General features: G+C 36.6%; 1 protein-coding gene across 1 annotated transcript; it reads left to right on the top strand.

The window, feature by feature from the left end:
* The first annotated feature begins 525 nt into the window (after window positions 1–525).
* LOC113767989 (transcription initiation factor TFIID subunit 2) lies at window positions 526–18,328 on the top strand. The gene is made up of 25 exons (XM_027312199.1): window positions 526–741; window positions 2,073–2,406; window positions 2,906–3,051; window positions 3,151–3,217; window positions 4,420–4,619; window positions 4,703–4,856; window positions 5,811–5,895; window positions 5,975–6,066; window positions 7,135–7,260; window positions 7,380–7,433; window positions 8,685–8,753; window positions 9,581–9,678; window positions 9,782–10,129; window positions 10,224–10,311; window positions 11,266–11,391; window positions 11,481–11,537; window positions 12,104–12,183; window positions 12,272–12,314; window positions 12,631–12,717; window positions 13,272–13,361; window positions 15,254–15,312; window positions 15,394–15,484; window positions 15,560–15,725; window positions 15,851–16,034; window positions 16,675–18,328. Exons 1-25 carry the CDS (start codon window positions 626–628, stop codon window positions 18,284–18,286), a joined length of 4,572 nt encoding a protein of 1,523 aa, XP_027168000.1. The 5' UTR covers window positions 526–625; the 3' UTR covers window positions 18,287–18,328.
* Window positions 18,329–21,111: the final 2,783 nt, after the last annotated feature.

Here is a 21,111-nt window from a genome sequence, read left to right as displayed (position 1 = left end):
TTTATATATCTAAATAGATGCTTATGTGAAATAAAAGTTATTATATTTTATGATTTCAAAATAATTTTGAGAGGTAATATCAAGGTGAATTGTTGTTGGAAATATAACATGTAGGTTTAATGGTTGAAAACTAATGCCAACACTAACGTAATTCTATAAACACGAACGAAATTTGTATTGCATTAAAAGCTAAATGACAGATGATACCAAAAAAAAAAAAACTAAATTAAAAAATTTTTCCCCCGGTTTGGATTTTATTCTTCAGAAAGCAAAGACTGTTTATCACGAGTCAATGCACCCGTGTACAAGATCCATGAAAAATCTAGTCGCAGATTTAATACCAAAACCAACATCTAGCCGTCCAGTAAATTATCTCCAACATTCAACGGTCAAGGTTAAATCACAGAGCCTAGGGCACAAACTTTCCACGTTGATCCAAAACACAGAGATACTCCCCTCTTCTCCTCTATAAATCCTCCCCCGTCTCTCCCACTCTTTTCAGAGCGAGCGAGAGAGATTGAATTCACAGTACTGTCTTTCTTTCTCTCTCTGAATTCATTTCATCACTCAAATTTTTGTTCTTTTTTTTTCTGAATCCTTCCAAAATCCGTAGATAAATGCTGGCATGGCGAAGCCCAAAAAGTCTAAAATTGAAGAGCAGAAACCTGATAATTCCGAGGCAGTGGTCAAGCACCAGAAGCTTTGTTTATCAATCGATATGGAAAAGCGTCGAATCTACGGGTACTTCTTTTCTTGAACTTTCCAAATTGTACGCTCATTTGAGCGATTACTGTTTTTGTACAGTAACCAGATTTTTATTGGATGGTGATTAGATAGTAGTAAATTTTATGGTGACTGAGTTAAAGGAGCTGTTTTGAAAATTGAGAAATGTAATTAGTGAGAAAAAGTAGATTTAATTCGTAAAAAGGTTGAATTTTGTTGGTCTCAAGTTGCAGATTGTTATTGCTGAAGGTACCGGCTAAATGTGGGAGAGTTTTTAAGTTGGTAGGGATGGAAGGTGTGATAGGCTTCGAGTGCTGCCACCTTGTTATATGTTCAATTGGAAGGAAGAAATTTGCTAACTTGAGTATGTTTACGTTGGAGATCGAATGATTTGGATGGTTTGGGATATTAAACTGATTGACAAAATTTAGGTGGAGATTTTGTGTAGGAATCAGCTGTCACTAGAGTGAAAGAAAATTAGGATGGGGGGAAGCTAGTTTAGTTTCTGGCAAGGTTTAGCCAATCAATTGGCAATTAGTTCAGTCTATTAATGTAAGTTAATCAGTTTAAAATTTGTTGATGAGATCAATATCCTACCCTTACCAGAACTTGTGGAGGGAGGTGCTAAAATGTAATGAAGTAAAATTTCTTCTAATTAGTAATTATGGGAGCGTGAATCTTTGATACTTAAGAGTCATTTGTTGTAATGTTGAACCTTATTGTTATTGACCAAATACACTCGTAAAGTCATATATATTGAATCAACAGCATTAGAGTACAATGAAATTCCTATAGATATTCTTGGAAAACAATTTTTGCTGCTGTTATTACTTTTGGAAACAAGAGCGTCATTTTTTAATAGCTTGGGTGATAATGTGCAAGTAGTACTAGTGAGGGTATAGCAAAAGTATATTAACTTATAGAAACTCAATTTAAATGTGTTGATAGGATTTACAATTTCCAAGGTTTGCAGTTGGTGTTGGATCAGTTTTTATTTTTCCCTGCCATTCTGTGTACCCAATCTAGGGTTGTTGCCATTCAGGAGTCGGCTAAATACAGAATGTGGTCTGTACATTCAACAGTGGTAGTATTCTGGGTTTGCCTTTGAAAATGAGATTCATATTTGTGGTTTACATATTCTTTTGTTGTTCTTGGGTTGAGGGTGTGCATTTTGAGTGTATTTACAATTTAACGCTCTTTACTCATTGTGGAGTTTCTTGCTGTAATTCACTTTTAAGCGATGAAGAAGAGCTTTGAACCAAAATTATCGTATGCCGTTAATCCTCTTTTTCATAATGCATTGTTTATTGGAAGATGACTAGGGAAATATGGTTTCTGTGATTATTCAGTTACACTGAGCTTGAAATAATCGTACCGGAGAATGGGATAGTGGGTTTGCATGCAGATAATCTGGCAATCGAGAGTGTAACAGTTGATGGAGAGCCAGCTCATTTTGAAGTTTTCCCTCATTATCTAAATCTGGATAATGGAGATAGATGGTGCTCTGTCTCAACAGCTACTTCAGCTGCTGATGCAGCAGGATCTGTTTATCTATCGTCTCTTGAAAGAGAGCTGGTTCCTAATTTGCTGATAATGTGTAGTAAGTCTGCCAAGCCAGATGGGGAACGACAAGGACAAATAGAGCTTGACAATGAATCACAACCATCAGCTGAGAGCACTCAGGTTTATGACTAGTATTGTGAATTCCTTGGCTTGATTGTGTATGGAGATGAATTACTAAACGTGCTTTTATCATTTGAGGAGTCTATGTACTTGAATAAGTTTCATATATAGAAGCAATTGGGGACTTTCTATTGCTGTTCAATTTGCTTCTTTGAATTTTTGCTTTTTTTTTTTTTTTGGTAGATCACTTGGTAACATACATACATGTAACTGAGTTTGTGTTGGTGACATTTCTACTGAATTACATCATTTCTTTCAAAGATGCTCTGAACAGAGAATTGGTAGTTTTTTTATACAAAATTGTTAATTCTGTTCCATTGCAAAATAATTGAATTGTTACGTACTGAGATTTGGTAATAATGTCCAACCCTTGCAGTTGGTGGTGAAATTTAGTACCCTTTCCATTCATGCTATAAGTTGATTGTTTCCCTTGCTTTTTAATCTTATGCGAAGAGGTTTACTTTCCTATGATTCCTCATGTAGGTTATGTTGAATGCAGAATTTAAAGATGGTTCGGATTGAGTATTGGGTGGAGAAAGCAGAAACAGGAATTCACTTTGACCATAATGTTCTGCACACTGATAACCAAATCAGGCGTGCCCGTTGCTGGTTCCCATGCATGGATGACAATTTGCAGCATTGCAGGTAAGAATGCGATTCTGATTCTCTGATCCAACATATGGTTGGTAATTATTGTTGTGAAATTTCATGCTAATCATTCTATTCTTTGTGACTCTTGTCCAGCTATGATCTGGAATTTACGGTGGCTTGCAACTTTGTGGCGGTCAGCTCAGGAACTTTACTCTATCAGGTGAAGTAGAACTCTATCATTTTGTTTTATGCACAGTTGTTACGAGATTCTTTTAGTTGTAGATCAGCTGATTTATTGGAGGCTCCATATTTATTGTGATTACTTCCCGTGGTATAGGCTTGAATTGATTAATGTTATCCAATTGTTCCAGAGACTGTTGCAAACTGTTGTTTCTTGTTGTAGGTGTAATGTTCTTTAGGTTCAGGGTCTTATCATTAATTTTAGTTGAAACAATAATACCAGGGCTGTATTTTGCTTCTTAAAACCTGCTAACTCCCTGATTGTAAGGTTTACGGTTTGCAAATAATTCAGTAAATAGGAAGTTGGTTGTCATTTGCAAGCACATAGTTTGCCATCATTAACAGCAATCAAATAACTTCAGTTCAGTTTTGATAATTGAAGAAATCTAGCTGACACATGAAAATTAGTTTTCCGTGCTTTTGAACTGTTTATGACCCTGTATCAGCTCTGGGCATCAGTCTCTTAGCCTTTCTTATTATGTTAGGCTGATTTATGTATTGACTCATATGTATTTATCATGACAGTAGCGATCTTTACATATTCTAATCCATGTCAGGTATAGGATTTAATTTTTGAATAGCATAAACAATGAAGAAGAGTAGAATTTTTACCATTGTTGTATTTACTTAGTTTCACTTTAACTGCTATACCTTTGGGTAATATCACTGTCTACATCATTGAGCGTTCAATGCGTTGGACCTGTCTCTCTTGATATTAGGGAAATGCAATTACTTTCTGATAGCATCCCGTAGCTAGGAAAACTTTTTAATTTCAGATAATTGTCACATATTTTTACCATTCATCCAACCTAGCAACTAATTTGCTCTCTGTTGAAAGTTAGAAATGATGCTAGAGAAGGGATGAACTTCTAGTGATGCAGGGATATCGGGCACTTGATACTTTTGGTAGATTTAAGTCATGAATTTTCATGCTTCATCAGATTTTGCTGCGCTAGAAAGATGATATATCTACATGGTCATTTGACAAGATCCTTGCATGGTCGACTTGTTTACATTAATTTGCAGAAGTCTACACTAGTTCTTCTGGGATTTTATGCACCAATTTTCCTCTCTTTTTATTGGGATTTGCTTTGAAGTGTCTTAGATGGATGACATGTAGTTTGTTTAGAGAGTTAATTTAGTTCATTTTTTTCAATTTTCCAAAATTTGTTTGCTTGGCAGGTCTTGAGCAAGGAGGATCCCCCACGGAAAACATACGTCTACAAACTAAATATTCCTGTTGCTGCTAGATGGATATCCTTGGCAGTTGCACCTTTTGAAATTGTTCCTGATCGCCACAATGCATTGCTGTCACATATCTGTCTACCTACTAACTTGTCAAAGTTGCAGAACACTCTGGGATTTTTCCACAGTGCTTTCAGGTAGTTTTTCTATTTTTTGGGGTGTGTCATGACATGTTTTGCTTTGTTGTGTAAATCTCCTAATATTTAGTTTTTTTTAACAGCTACTATGAGGAATACCTCTCTGCCTCGTTTCCATTTGGGTGCTATGCACAAGTTTTTATTGCTCCTGAGATGGCAATATCCTCTTTGAGTCTGGGAGCCTCTATTAGCATCTTTAGTTCTCAATTGCTGTTTGATGAGAAAGTCATTGATCAGGTATGACAATATGGGACATTGAGTTGTCAACCATTAGCATTAGCAATTAGCAGACTTGGCATGCCTAAATGTGGAGTTTTTGAAATTGGATGGTGTCTTATGTTTTGTGATTTTTCAGAAAGCATCAGAGTGTTGAAGCAACTGAGTGACTGTCTTGGCAAGGGACATTTGTTTTTATAAAGCGATGATAGTTTAACAAGTACAGATTATGCAAACTTGAAGAGAGTTGTAGAATGAAGTTGGGGCCTTTTTGTTGTTTTTGAACTATGAAGCTAAATCCTACTCATCAAAATGTTCTCTGTGTCAAAAGCATTATCAAGCCCTTTGCTGTACTTTTTGGTTGAGGATTTGATGATAATTTTGACTTGGTTGGATTATAGATCTATTTCTTGTTTCTTAATTTTAATTGGTACTTTTTGAACATTTTCCGTAGTTCCTCCAAGGAGGTCAAATAGACAACACTGTAGTAAAATCTACGTCCCTTGAGCTGGTTGGTTGTGTAAGTTGATCAATTATTACACTGAAGCGGAACTTCCAGGGGACGTAAGCAAATGCTACCTGACGTAGTAAAGGACTGCTTTTCCCTGATAGACAGCCTCAATTGCTATTATCAACATCCTAATAGGTTGTGAGCATTTTTATGACAATTTTTGAACCACTGATTGTCTAGTTTGACCCTTTGTGGTCCTGGTTCTCTGGATTTTCTAAAGCTTGTGATGTGTTTTGTGAACTGGTGGTTTGATTTGACTGATTTTTAAATCCCTAATTATACTGGATGTTGTTTGGACTTAACCTTGCTCATATGTTAATTATGAAGACAGTAAATCACATCTATTGGGTTATTAACAATCTCCCCATCAGTGTGCTTTCTTTATTGATTTTAAGTTGTGAATTATTCTTCATAGTTCTCTATGTTGTTTGCTATATCTGCTAATGGGTCAGAATTTTAAACAGACGATTGAAACCAGGATTAAACTAGCTTATGCTCTTGCAAGACAGTGGTTTGGTGTATATATCACCCCTGAAGCACCAACTGATGGTGAGTGTGTAAATGAGTTATTTCAATGATAATGATTAGACACTTGCATTTTGATATCGTTGCTTGTGCTTACCGTCAGATTGGTTGCTGGATGGTCTTGCTGGGTTTCTGACTGATTCATTCGTTAAGCGTTTCCTGGGAAATAATGAAGCACGTTATAGGCGATATAAGGTTTGCTTTCCAATGAGAATTTCGTTTTTTACAAAAGTTATTGACCTTAGCCAATACAGCAACAAATTTGTTGTGGAGTACGGTCAGTTGTTTGAAAATAGTGGATTCAATCTTCTTGTAAGGGGTCATGATGAAAATCCTTGGAAAACTAGTTAGTTGTCTACTGCAATTTCTCACGTTCCTAAAAAAGCTGTAAGTTGTTTATTTGAATCATTTCTAGTGGTTCACCAAGGAAACAGGGTATGTTGGAAATTTTACTTAAATGTTATGGAATCGAAATAAATGCTCATTGATTCATGTTGGGGTGTCGGAAAATTTTTTTTCTTTGACATTAATGTTATTAGTAATTTCTTGTTACTTGCTCCCTCCATCCCATTGTTAATGTCATGTTTACTTTTTTGACATCCCAAAATAAGTCTCTTTCTAGTTGTCAACACAACATTTTATTAGCTTTCCCACTTTTGCCATTTGAAAAAGTAACTTTACCTGCTTACCAATGCATTCCTCATAATTTGGAAATTTTGAATTTGAGGACAACATTGTAAATTCATCCAAATCCTCCTCATCCACCTCACAGTGGTTACATGTTCCCCTTAAAAATTTCTTTTCCAGAAAAAACTTCTCAAATTATGGGATGGAGGGAGCTTTTTTAAGGTTTGTTTTATTTCGCAACAGAGATGTCCTTTTTCTGAAAGATATTAGTTGTTCAAATTGGGTGCCTGATTTTATTTGACGTATTATTTTTAATGTGCTTGATGAGAAATAGATCACTAAACAAGTTGTTGACATCCACAAGGCCTTGTTATACAAATAGATTCTGAAGGTGAATGTTGCTTTAGGAGGGTATTTGGCGTCTTATGAGGAACAATTTTTTGTACTCTAACCTAAAAGTGAAGATAGAAAGCCAAGGAGACCAACTCTTCATGCTTTTTGCTTAATAATAGCTCAAATCAGCTTATAGCTTATTTTAGGCATATGGTCCCATACTAGCTTCTGACCATGAGGTGTTGGCTGTAAGGTATAGTTTTCCATGTCGATCTAATATTGTCCTTTTTGCTTGACTTGCAGGCCAATTGTGGTGTCTGTGGGGCGGATGATAGTGGTGCAACTGCCTTATGCTCATCGGCTTCTTCAAAAGATCTGTATGGAACTCAGTGCTTTGGTTTCTATGGAAAAATAAGATCATGGAAGTCTGTAAGTTGTTATCTCCCATGATACTTGATAGTTGTTTGTTAGTTTTTTAGAATAAATTGCACTTGTTCTTCTGTTTCTAGCATCCCTATGTCTTGACGTATTATGTCTTCATGTTACAGGTTGCGGTCCTTCAAATGTTGGAAAAGCAAATGGGTCCTGAGTCGTTCCGAAAAGTAAGAATGTATACATCATTGTGATATATGTCTACTTTTGACTTTGTTCATGCTGAAAGACCTCCTTTTTTTTTTTGCGCTACCCTACTGGTAGCATCAATTAGAAACTAATTGAGATTAAAGGTTGGTTCTTGGTTCTAATCCCTGAAGTATGTGCTTTATTTTATTATGCAAGTTTTTTTATGGTTAGGCTAAGTGGAATATTAATGTCTTCTGCGCAGCAATTTCCTCTTTCTGATAAGACTGCTTTTTGTGTGGCTTGATAGTCTAGTTTTCTTTGGTCTTTTTCACAATATAGTAATTCATCATATTCTTTTAGTCATTTACAATTTTTTGTTATATTTTGTTAAAAATATATATAATTGGACTTTCAAGTCTAGTGCGTGGAAAGGATGGATATATCCTGTTGAAGCTTGTAGTGTTTTTGAGGCTGAATGTGCTACAATTGTTAAAAAAAAATTGACACTACAAAAAGTCAGTGGACAATTTCTCGTCATTTTTCAGATGTGGTTTTATATGCTCACCTTTATGAAGCTTGAACCAATCATGCATGAAAGAAAATTTTCCATATTGAATGTTGTTAGTTATGGGTTTTGATTGTAAGAAAAGGAAGGCATTCGTCAATTAAATACATTCTTTTTAAATTACAAGAGCTCCTCCTCCCACCTTTTTTCTTGGGGGTTGGGGTGAAGACCTGTGATAAAATATGTTGAACATTCTGGTTGCATTCTGATTTTTCCCAGTAAGGACAAAAGCTTTGTGTAGGGCCATAGTTTTTGCGTCATATAGTGGTTTCTTGTCTCTGTCTCCGCTGGTGCACTGTTTTCTTGGATGCTATCTGGGAGAGTTTTAATTCCTTGATGTGTGGTTGTAAATAAGGTGCTGAGGAGATTGTGGGGAAAACTTATCAAATGTTCTTCAATCAATTCTTATGTTGCACAATTTTTTTTGGTTCTTTATTGTAGTTTTCACTTCTGGAGGTGGGTGATAGGTGGCTCATATCTTTTATTTCTTCTATTTATAAAGTAGTTATCACATCGATGCTGAAAATATACCACAAAAACAAGTATTTAACATGCAATATGCATGACAGCTGCTTTGTTGCTAGCTTGATTGATTTTGCTCATAATATCATAATTTGATCTTCTCATTTTTAACTGCTGATATACTTGCTTGTTAATTTGTTGGTTGAGCTGCATCAACTTGCCAAATATTTTTTTTACTTACATGATCAAATCTTTGTATTTGTAGATTCTTCAAGTAATAGTTGTCCGTGCTCAAGATACAAGTCGTCCTTTGAGAACTCTCAGCACTAAGGAGGTATTCATAATTATACCACAGTACCTAACCTATGTTATGCTTGATTATGATTTTCCAAATCTTGGACTTCCATATGGGAGATGCCAAAATAGACAATGTCTAGAGTTGAAGAAAAAGTTATTTGCCCCATCAGGGGAGGAATAAAGGTAATTTGAGTGGAGGAGAAGAGGTTGATTGTAGGGCTTAGCAAGAAAGACCAAACGTGGTTGTATTAGTATTTACTAATTAGCTGGGACTTAGATTAAAAATAAAGGTAGCTGGTGGTTGTTGGTGTTGTTTTATTCTATTTCTTTCCCGTCCGATGAGTTCTCTCTCTCTCTCTCAAATTTCTGCTTTATACTCTTACTGCTGGGGTGAGCACTAGATTTTTTTTCTATGGTATACGTATTTCTGAATTTCCTTGTCGTCGCCTCATTGGATATTGTACTTCTGCTTTTAAGTTGTAGTGCATCCATTTGAAATTCCTCCTTATCTTATTCAAAGACAGTCAAAGTTCTTCCTTTTACTATGTGTCACAGCCTACTCCAGCAGGACTGCTGATGCAACCAGATCCATCAAATACATCTTGGTTTGGTTTTTTGTTGTGCTGGCCAAATTGATCAAGTTGTATGGTAGAAGTTAGATCACAAGTATATTGTATTCCAGATATTTCTGTCAATTTGGTGTGGAACGAGTTAGGGTCTGAAAATCTGATAGTAGCATAGCAAAAGACATTAATGCTCCTTTGACAAACGTTCTGGCAGAATTTGTCTGATTCTTTGATAGTTTTGGTGGTTCTTCACTGATTATTCTAGAGTTGATGTCTTTCTTTCCAACGTGTATTGCAGTTTCGACACTTTGCAAACAAAGTTGGTAATCTTGAGCGTCCTTTTCTTAAGGAGTTTTTTCCTCGTTGGGTTGGATCTTGTGGCTGTCCAGTGCTTAAGTATGAATTTTATGGCTCAAATTTTATTTTCTACATCTTTGATGTTGCTTGTATATGATGATGCCTCCATTTGATATTTGTCCTCCTATTGTGCCATGGAAAGGATGGGATTCTCATATAACAAAAGGAAGAATATGATTGAATTGGCTGTACTGAGGGGGTGTACAGCTAGGCCAGATCCAACTGCAGCGCTTTCTAATGCAAATCCTGATTCTGAAAAAAGAGAGGGTGATGTTGGATGGCCTGGCATGATGAGCATACGAGTCCATGAGCTTGATGGCATGTATGACCATCCGATTCTACCAATGGCTGGAGATTCCTGGCAGCTGCTTGAGATACAGTGTCACTCAAAACTTGCCGCTAAACGCTTTCAAAAACCTAGAAAGGGTTTGAAACCAGATGGTTCTGATGATAATGGTGACTCTGTGCCAGCTTTAGATATACGTTCAAAGTATGTTACTTTGGATGATGGCATACATTATTATGTTAAACTTGATAGCATTCTGTGTTGCCATGTCTCAAATGATTATTGCTGTGCTACGCAGTTCAGATTCACCCCTTTTGTGGCTGAGGGCTGATCCAGAAATGGAATATCTCGCTGAGATTCACTTTAATCAACCTGTACAAATGTGGGTAAGTTTGGAGTGATCATCTTTACTAGTTGCTCTTTTATTGATTAATATGTTCCATACTGGTGAATTAGCAACATTCTGAAAGCAATTTTAGTTTTGTTATAAGGAACTTTTTATGTTGGATATTTTTAGGATTGTGTCTACCATGGAATTTGTGTGTTCTTGATGTGTTTGGTCAATATTTTGAATTAAAATAGGGGGAAAATATTCTTTTACTTTTCACTTTTAAGTTTTTAAGGTCCTTATTTTATCTCTCATTTGTTGGTTCCTTGTAGTTCTTTTAGAGTATGAGTTTTTTTTTTTTGGGCTTTTCTTTCCCGGTTTGAGATGTCATTCAACTATTCCCTCATTGGTTGATCTTTGTGCAGCAGCAGTTGTATGCTTTGTCTTCAGTTCTTTCCAATAAGATAGTTTTGACATTATGAAGTTGGCAGTTGGATTTCAAACCTCATAATGAAGGCATTCTGATGTTATTCTATAACTCCATTATTTTCTTACAAAGTACCAAGTTTGTCACCTTCTATGATTCTTGATACTCTTTTTCTAATGGCAATCAGCAAACTTATCTTTTGAGCAATTAAATTTAAAAATTTGTTGGTTGTCCATTGAGACATTACCTACCTTTTTATTTTTGTCAAGTAATTAGCTTTCTTTTAATTTTCTGTGTGGATGCGATCTTTATACTCCCGACATGATTAGTGTGTATTGTTACACGTGTCAAAACATGATATATGTGTATTACACATGCATCAATAATACAGGGTCAGTCTAACCTCATGTTTACTATTGCAATTAAAGATGCTTCTTTCAAGAATTTTGTGTTTCATTCATTGTGTTGGGGTTCAGACTGGGAGATTGCACATTTTGTTTCCCGAGGCTTGAACTTCCTGAAGGATGAATGCTCCTTGCTCATTTTATGCTTATATTAGTAAACTAAATGTGCTCTCTTTTTCAGGTAAATCAACTGGAGAAGGACAAAGATGTTGTTGCACAGGCACAAGCAATAGCTATGTTGGAGGCATTGCCACAACAGTCCTTCTCTATTATCAATGCTTTGAATAATTTTCTTACTGACACAAAGGTTCTCTTCTGCTTCCCTTTGATAATCCCCCATTCTTTGTACACCCTTCTTTGTTCCATGAACTTGAAATTCTTCATTTTACTTTCAAGGCTTTCTGGAGAATCCGGATTGAGGCGGCATTCGCATTGGCTATTACTGCTTCTGAGGTATTGTTGCCCTCTTCTTTTTGCATCAAAATTGGAATGCTTTTTTTTTTAAAACTGATACAAAATTCATGTCTTCTGTGTTTAAATATCAAAGCATGTTTTAGAGGTCCAATCTCAATGCTGCTTTGTCCAGTCTGTTTGGTATTTCAAGTGAAGTTTCCTTTTTGTGGTCAGAAATCTGTCTGAGTAAATTTTCTTTAATTTGAACAAACAAGTTTTCTCTGCCAAGATCTAATAACTTTATGAAAAGCACTCATTTGTGATTACATCCATCCATCTGGGCCCAGGTTCTTCCAATCCAAGTGGTGAATAAAAAACTTTGGTGTTTGTTTATTTGTCATGGTAGATTCTTTAAATTTGTGTGTCCTCATCTGGGCAAAAGAGATAATTTTGTAAATAAATTAAAGGCCTTGGGTTGATACAAATTCTATGGTTGGTTCAGTCCTGGGAACTCATAAATGTTCCTATTCATATATTATAGGTTCTCTATCTTCTAGTTTACATTCTTGTGCATTTCTGACAAGTACGCATTGTCATATTGATGTGCTGTTATTGGGTATAAATAGGAAACGGATTGGGCTGGCTTACTCCATCTGATTAAATTTTATAAAAGCAGGAGATTCGACCCTGATATTGGACTCCCCAAGTGAGCCTCTTGCAATTCCTGCTTTTAGTTCTATTCAGTACTGCAGGAATCACTATAGCTCAGGCTTATGCTTTTCATTGCATTGCAGGCCAAATGATTTTCATGATTTTCAGGAGTACTTTGTACTTGAGGTAATGATATGAGGTAGGATGTGATTTGTGTATGATTGTCTCAGTGCTATTTAAATTCTTATATATAACATGGTGATAAATGAGTCAGGTTGTGTCTAAGGGAATTTTCATGATAACAAACTTAACCCAACTTTCCATATTTTTAAATGCATTCTTTGTCTTTGGTTCTCGGGCTTTTTCATAGTTGGTCTGAATATTCATAGTCTATATCATGATTAATGTGTCACTGCAAGTCATCTGTCCCTTTTTGTAACTTCAACTGGATTTACTTAATATCTGGACTTGACTTGTGTTTCATACTTTTGCGTCCTATCAGGTTATTCCATTAGCAATAGCTACGGTCAGGACAGCAGATAAGAAAAGTCCCAGAGAAGCTGTGGAATTCATTTTGCAGCTTTTGAAGGTAAAAACCTCTTTCATAATTATAAGCTATGGTCATCTGATGGGTGAGGGGGTTGTGGCCATCATGCTAGAATGTAGTTGAATATGCATAAATTGTGCTCTGGGTAATGAATATGCATAAATTGCGCTCTGGGTAATCTCTTTTTCTATGAAATCCTTAGATAGTATGCAACGTAATGCTGGAGAACTGCTATAAATGTTACTTGACTGCTATAACCACTTTCCTGGGCTGGACGCTATTCTGTATTAAATCAGTAGTGATCAATTTGTTAATGAAGTTTCACATATAGGAGGATGTATCTATCTGAAATTGTGAGACATTGTTGATGTCTTGCTGCTTGTACTTGAGATATACTAGATTGCTCGTGTTGCTATGTGTCGTGTTTTGTTGGGATTCTAGGTGTCTGATACTTGTCATATCTTCACATGTAAGGGGCATCTAGTTTTTCGTACTCCATTCTTTGACTTCTTGCTTAGTTATTTTGAAATTTTCTTTGCATCATGTGCATATACTTTTTCTGTTTTTCCCTTTTTCTAATTTTGGTTTCTGCACAGTACAACGACAACAATGGGAATTTCTACTCTGATGTCTTTTGGCTTGCTGCATTGGTTCAGTCCATTGGCGAACTTGAATTTGGGCAACAGGTGCTCATATCTTTTTTGTGGTTGTCTGTAGTTATTCAGTTTATTTTTCGATTGATGAATTGTACATGTGATGCATATGTTTTTTCCTTATAGATATGGGCCCTGTTTCTGCCAATTATTTGCTCTCGACATAAGTGTGTGTATTAATTTATTTGTTGCTCTCATATGCCTTTAATTGCAAGTTCTTGTGCTTTAAGTTATTTTGGTAGTTGAATTTATGATCTAGCTGCCTATTTGCTCCTGTGGACATTGTTTTTATTAGACACGATATGGGTTATATTTAATAGGTAGTAGTGTGGAAACACTTCATTATAGTTAAAGATGGTTCCAATCTGGAAACCAAACCTGACTGGATTTGATAGATTTAAATCTTTTTCTACCGAGGAAATATCTCCGATTCGAGGCATGACAGGATACTGATATAATTGTACTCTTTGTCCAGCTTGGATAATACTGCCTTAGTGAACAAAATGCATTACAATGTGTACCTGTGGATTTGATCTAAGTGAAGATTACTAACTCTGGTGTTTACATAAAAGATCATTCCCCTGCCAACTTCTAGGACACTTGAGACAGTTATATCTGCTTTCCACCTTATTTGGTTTTCCCCTCATTCTCTTTTCTAACTTGAAGTACAAGATGATACTTCTAGAGGGTTTAGTATACTTTAAGCATCCTGTTACTACGCTGAAACCTGATTACTCGTGCACTTTGACAGTGTTACTGGTAGGCTTGTTTCCAATGCAGATTATCAAATATAAGAAACTCTAGAATCTTGGGGCTGAGCAAACTATTAGAAGCTCTACCTCTATTGGGCCTGGAAAAAGCTTATTATACTTTTGGTATTAAGATCTCAGATTTTGTGATCTAGATGTGTGAAAGTGTAAAGGTGACAATTTACAGCATGAACTTGACTCTTCTTCTATTTGATTAGTTCCTGTTAGCAGTGATGGAACAATAACCAAATTGAGCTCTAACTTGACTTTAAGATCTTTGAGAAATCACTGTACAGTGGAATGCATAAATGTGGCTATAGCATCACCTTCTTGGGGACCCAGAGAATTGACTGCTTCACACCATGTGCTAAGCTTTGTTGGTCGAGTTGCCTGTTCTTGAAGATATTAGTGCTTGGTTTTGCTTATTAATCTAATTTCCTGTTGCATTATTCAGGGATATAGTAGTCAAATGTGCAGAAAGCATGAGGTTTACTGCACCTCTGTTTAATTGGCAAAGAATCAATTGAAGTTCAAAAAATTGCAACCTAAATAAGTTAGCTGGGAAACAAAGTAAACAATCTCATAATTCTAAAAAATAATTGGATTGATGAAGCAGTAGTATATTTCATGTTTACTGCATGTGCTCTTTCAATGGTAATTTTCTCATATTTGCATATGCTAGTTTTGCTGGATTTACTACTAAGCTCTTTTTCCTCTCTTGATTGACCAAGTGGTTCTGTACTTTAATTCCAGAGATTAACCTGGTTAGGTAAACCATAAAATTTATTTCAGCTCCTATGTTATTTTATGTGAAGGCCCGGCATTGGTTTTCTTCAAGCATATTGGTTATGATGTACATTTGAATGACTACATTGAAGATTCTCTTCATCCTTGTTTGTCTGTTAAAATTTTTGAAAAGTGAAAGCGAATTCCAATTAATCTTTTACAGTTAAATATTTGGTGTATGTGAATTTGTGCCAGACTGATCTACTTGTTCACCTTTGAAGGCCTGCCATGATTTTCATCATCTTGAATTATGCTATCTGTGTAGATATGAAGGACTACATTGAAGATTCTGTTTGACCTTGTTTGTCTGTTGAAGGTTCTTTGAAGCATGATAGCAAATTCCAATTAATCTTTTATGGTTTAATATTTGTGTTTGTGAATTCGTGGCAGACTATAATCTACTTGTCCTCCCTTCTCAAGCGCCTCGACCGACTTTTGCACTTCGACAGGTGCCTTAACTCACTGAATACTGGATATAATCCTTTATATGACTCTGGGCTTCTCATTTGCTATGGAAAATGAATATACAGGCTAATGCCAAGCTACAATGGAATTTTGACTATCAGTTGTATTCGATCATTGACTCAAATTGCAATCAAGCTTTCAGAATTTGTTCCTCTTGTAAGTATTTTCCATTCTGATGTATATTTACTCTACAAACTAGTTATTCTTATGTTGAAATGCTGATTATTGCAGGATCGCGTAATTGAACTAATTCAGCCATTCCGTACTTTTAAGGCTGTATGGCAAGTTCGTGTTGAAGCAGGTAGAGCACTCCTTGATCTTGAGTTTCAGTCTGCTGGCATTGATGCAGCATTGACGTTGTTCATAAAATATTTGAATGAAGAATCATCTTTAAGAGGTTTGTATTCTTTCTAGTGTTTCAAGGTCCATTTGATTATTCAGTTTAGCATGTAGTGATAGTTGTTTGTTCTTTTAGAAAAAATAAATGCATAATATACCAAAATTTCTGATCTTACATCACAGGACAAGTAAAGCTAGGTGTGCATGCTTTGCGATTATGCCAGATGAGAACTGGATCTGATCCTGACAATGATGTAAAGAGTGATACTCTTGTGGCTTTGCTTCGCTTGCTTGAGAGCCCCATGTCATTCAACAATATTACCCTTCGTCATCACCTTTTCTGCATTTTGCAAGTCTTAGCTCGAAGGTTCGTATGCCTCATCCTGCCTTATCTTTTCTGAGCTTAGCAGATGAAATCTTGCCATAATGTGTCCAAATATCTCTGACATGCAGTTCGATGTGTTTAAGCCTTTCCAGATTATGGGACTTTTAAGTACATCCAACTGTACTTTAGGAGCACGTTTATTTTATGTAGTTATCTGCAAAAAATACATCTCAATGACTACCTTTTTTTTTGGTGGGAAAATGCCTTCTAATTATGTAGAAATGTTCCTTAGTTGGAGACACATAATAAAGGTGTGATGCTGATTATGCCCCATTGAATCTTAGAGAGACAAATGATATGCACTTGTCATTGGAGCTTATTGTATGGTCTGGAAAAAGGAGAATTCTTTGTTCATCTCAATAGCAGATGATAAGCATTCAATTGGATAAATGGATCTCCTTAGGTATTTAACTGAGAGTGGTGTCCCTTTCCTTTTCCTGGATAAATATGAGTAGCCTGGTCATCAGAACTTGGTAATTTTTATAACGCTAAGATGATGTTATTCTTGGATATGCTGCATTCTTGCTATATCTGGTTGCTCGCTATCTGTTTGAGGAAGAAAAATAGGTTACGTCATCAGCTGCTGCAAATTTAAGCCTGTTTCTGTTCATCACTCTATTAGGGCACCTACCCTTTTTGGGGCACCAAGGGATGAGACGCTGAGAATGGGGCATGCAGAAACTTGCAGTGAACTTAAGAACATTTTTGCTGCTCTTGTCAAACAGTCTAAGCCTCCAGAACCCTCTCTGGAGGCTCTTGACCTTGAACGTGATGGTGATGGTTCAGTATTTCCTGAGGCTTCTCAGGCGCGCGATGTTCTCTCCAATGGTCATGATTTGACAAAGGCTATTGATATTGCTGAACCTGATGGTCTGCTGGCTCCTGAAGCTAATAGAGAAGCAGATACTCATCTTGGAAACAATGAGCAGCGGAATCGAGTGGCTGAACTTGGAGAAAGTGATATTTTCCTGCCAGAACCTGCAAAAGAACTACAGGCTCTCTCTGGAAGTGATGAGCAATCAAAGCCAGTGATTGACCAAGCAAATGAGAACATGGTCATTGCCAAGGCCGTTGACCCACCACATGGGAACATGGTCATTGCCGAGGCCATTGACCAACCGCGTGAGAACATCGTCATGACTGAGGCTGCTAAAGGAGCAGAAACACCATCAAACAGTCGTGAACAAATGAAGCCAGTTGCTGAACTTTTGCACGATAATTTAGTTGTTGCTGAAGTTTCCAAAGAGAATGATACTGTTTCCAATGGTCTTGAGCGGAAGAAGCCAGTGTTCCGGTTTAAGGTCAAACATTCTGCTGCTTCAAGCCGGGCAGAGGATCCTGATAATGCAATTCTTGAAAAGTCTCAAGATGGGCATGCTGATGCTGATAGAGGTGCAAGCAGTTCTGTCTCTGTTGACGCACCTCAAAAAATTGTTGCTGAGACATTTAGCACAGGCAATCAGAACCTTGAGGATGTGAATTCGAGCCATGATGTGGGGTCTCGAGTAACTGCTAGCATAGGCAGTGCCAAACTTGCAGCTGATGATGCGAAGGAACTGCAGTGCACAGCTGATTCAAGCAAAGTTTATCTGGTATCACCGCCAGGTGATCACATATCTACGAGCATTGTGAAAGATGATCATTTAGAGATGATGAGTAACAAATATGCAAGTTTAAAATCTCTGACTGTGAATGGACCCGGTCCCGAGACCAGTTCTTTGGTCAAAGAGAGGGACAAGAAAAAAGATAAGAAGCAACATAAAGAAAAAAAGCGGAAACGGGATGAGCACAAAGGTCACCGAAATGACCCAGAATACTTGGAGCGGAAGCGTCTAAAGAAGGAGAAGAAGCGGAAGGAAAAGGAGTTGTCAAAGCTCATGAGTGATGAGGCGAAGGCATCCTCGTCAGTTGAATTGCAGAGGAAGAAAGGGATTCCAGGAGGGATTAGTAGGGATGAGCAAGCTAGTCAAGTGGAGCACGAGAGAAGTAATTATGATAGTGAAACTAGGTCAGCTGCAACTGGTGGGGAGGGAAAGGCACCTCCGGTGGGTTCGTATAGGAAGAAGGACGATTCCGGATCTGGGGCAAGCATGCAACCGAACCCACCAGGTGAGACGAGTGGAGCAAAGGTGGTAATAAAGCCATTGGATAGTAGTGTAAATGCAACCCAAAGTAGTTCTTCGCATAGACTAAAAATTAAAATAAAGAAACGGACGCTTGAAAAACCATCATGAATGTAATCTAGTGTGAAAATGAAAAAGCTATTTTTTGTACTTTTTCTTCCTCCCGTGTAGTATGGGAGCAGGGCCCTGATTACATGAAGCCCCCACCTGGCTTATATATTCTATTCTCATCCCGTGATTATTGACGATTGTAACTTCGCTTTCCATGCAACATCTTAATTGCTTGGGAAACTATATGTAATTATTGGTCAGTGTCTATTCAATGCTAGATAAGTTTTGCGGGGGCTAGGGCCGCAAGATGGCGCATTAATTCTTCAGCTGATAATGCAGCCAGACATACTACACAATAGTACAAATGTTTTCGTATGTATGCATCCAGCTGCTGCATTTGCTCACCCTTTTCAAGTGCAGTACGAACATGTCCATTATTTACTACTAGTTCAAAGGCGCGTGTCACAAGTACATAAAAGGTTGGGGGCCCTATTTTCATGCTTCAGCTGCTGCTTATACGCCTTGCCTTTTTGCCCTCCCTCCCTATTCCTTCCTTTCTCGAACTACATTTGGAATGCGGGCAAGGACATAAAACAAAAGCGTGCTGCTGGCTGTGCAGAGAAATCTCCTACGTCCGAGCAAGGTTTCACATTTGCACCAATGTGGCGTGTACCTAACCTTTGATGAGAAGATGGTAAAATTATGGTTATGGTTTCAAAGTTGAACTTTAATTTCTCGCAGTAGAAGTACTTTTTGAAAAAGCTTGAAACTTTTGTGTAACAAAAAGAGAGGGACCAGAAAAGAGCTTCCTTTAGTAATTTTTCTCTCTCTCTCTTTTTTTTTTTTTGTCCGATACACAAAAGGCGTGGTAAATTGAAGAAAGAGTTTAAGAGGTGGCTGTGGCTTGCGGGACTCTACTTAGTGTAGCAGAAAGATCCAGTAGGATTTCGCCAGGCCAATCAAAGGATCCCCATCCATCCATCCATCCATCATCCATGCATATCATAGGTTGTCTTTCTTTGTCTTTCTTCTTAGTGTTCTTGAATTGCACGCATCAATCAAGACCAAGACCTGAATAAGAGTAGAGATGATGGTCAAAAAGTAACAGCGGATATGTTTCTCCGCTGGGTCCCACCTGTTCAACTCTCCTCCTAGGTACAACTTCAATGCTGCTGTCTGTTGGGTCTCATAAATCTGCTTTTGACTTTATCAAAAAATTAAAAAAAAAAAAAGATTCTTATGAATCCGCAGCAAGCAACTGTACTTCGGTATGAAGCCCGATTTAATCAGGAACTATTGATGGTCTTTTCCAAAGTTAATTAAGTAGTGGTCGAGAAAAAGAAAAGGAACAAAAAACCCAGCCTAGACGGAAAATTGCAAGTTTGGACACTATGTCGTCATTTTTATTTTTTTTTTCCCCCGGTTACTTAAACATCATACTAATGCTGTTCATGAAACTTATTCAATTTGCAAATTCGTTGCAGGAATTTTTTTGATTGCATGTATTGGACAATTTAACACTACTAACATCACTCGATTAATCAGCTCAGCTGGTATCGGAACTTGTCAAATCATTGAGCTTTTGCATTGTTTGCCAATTTGGCTGGATTGTACATCAGTTTCTCCGCCTCGTGTCCATTTTTTCCTTTCGAGTTGTTACTACTTCGCATATAACGAAGCTAAATATTTTTTTTTCTTTTTTATCCTGTCTTGTAATTTCAGCAGAGGAGATCAGGAGAACGCCAGTTTGCCAAATTTCACTCATGGTCATGATCATCGTTAGACCCCTCCAGCCAAAGAAGAATATCATTTCAAATTGTTTGACCGTTCAGACAAATGTATTCTTCTTGCAGCTAAAAGGCTCAATATAAAATGAAGGAAAATTGTTGGAATATACAACTTCTCTGTAGATTTTCTAGCACTAGGATAAATAAAATAGTTATTGAATAAATCTAATTATTAGGACTTGTTCTACATTTTTAGTATTTGGTTATAAAATGAAGGGAAAATGTTGGAATATGCAACTTTTCTGTAGATTTTTCTAGATTTTCTAGCACTGGGATAAAAAATATAGCTGTTGAATAAATCTAATTATTAGGATTTGTTTCACATTTTTAGTATTTGGTTATTTCTAGTTTATTAGAAATTTAAGAATTTTGTTATGATAGTTCGGGAGATTTGTTAGCGGAAGATTGTGTTGAATTGTTAACAAGTATTTTTTTGGTTAAGATTTGTTGGGAGATATTTATGGTTGATTTGTTATTCTACCTCTGTAAAAGGGGAAATTGATAAGTGAAAAGTAAGCAATTTTTTTGCAACACTAACTTAGGTATTGTTTCTTAGTTTATATCCTAAAATCCAATAAAGTGGTATACACAACCTATATTTTAAAGGCGTGTGTTGTTTTTTGAGAAAATTAAAAGCATGTGTTGTTTTTTGAGAGATAGCGCATTCGGTGAGAATCTTTTATCAATTCAAAGCCATAAAATAGTAGAGATCTTTTTGTCAAATGTTTCAATTTTTAGTGGTGAAACTTACCAAATTTAGACCATTAAATTTTGAACTTATTTGGTAGTCAATGATCTATGCATTATGGTGGAGACAAATTTTGTTTCATCACTAATTGAAGAACCAATGGGTAGATAAATTAGGGAACATAGAGTTGCAATTAGACAAAGATCCAAGGCCACTATACACATATCATTTTCTGATGCCGTTTTCACAAAGATAATGACTTGTGATTTGATTAAGAGTAAACTATTCTCAATTAAAATGAAAAGAGAAAGTTTCAATACTAATTGGTCGGATTTTGACAATTCTAAAGTGGAACATGAAGAAATCAAGAATTCAAATACATATAAAATTTAGGAGAAGATTATTGATAA

This window comes from Coffea eugenioides, chromosome 4 (assembly GCF_003713205.1).
Source record: "Coffea eugenioides isolate CCC68of chromosome 4, Ceug_1.0, whole genome shotgun sequence".
Taxonomy (NCBI): domain Eukaryota; kingdom Viridiplantae; phylum Streptophyta; class Magnoliopsida; order Gentianales; family Rubiaceae; genus Coffea; species Coffea eugenioides.
The sequence above is the reverse complement of the archived record's forward strand: the minus strand, read 5'-3'. Positions and strand labels throughout refer to the sequence as shown.

What these genes read in the sequence shown, in the direction of transcription:
- LOC113767989 (XM_027312199.1), top strand. Translation starts at nt 626, where the DNA reads ATGGCGAAGCCCAAAAAGTCTAAAATTGAAGAGCAGAAACCTGATAAT. An exon ending in ATCAACCTGTACAAATGTGG is followed by an intron (nt 10,312 to 11,265) that starts GTAAGTTTGGAG and finishes TCTCTTTTTCAG; the next exon opens with GTAAATCAACTGGAGAAGGA. An exon ending in TCATTTTGCAGCTTTTGAAG is followed by an intron (nt 12,718 to 13,271) that starts GTAAAAACCTCT and finishes GTTTCTGCACAG; the next exon opens with TACAACGACAACAATGGGAA.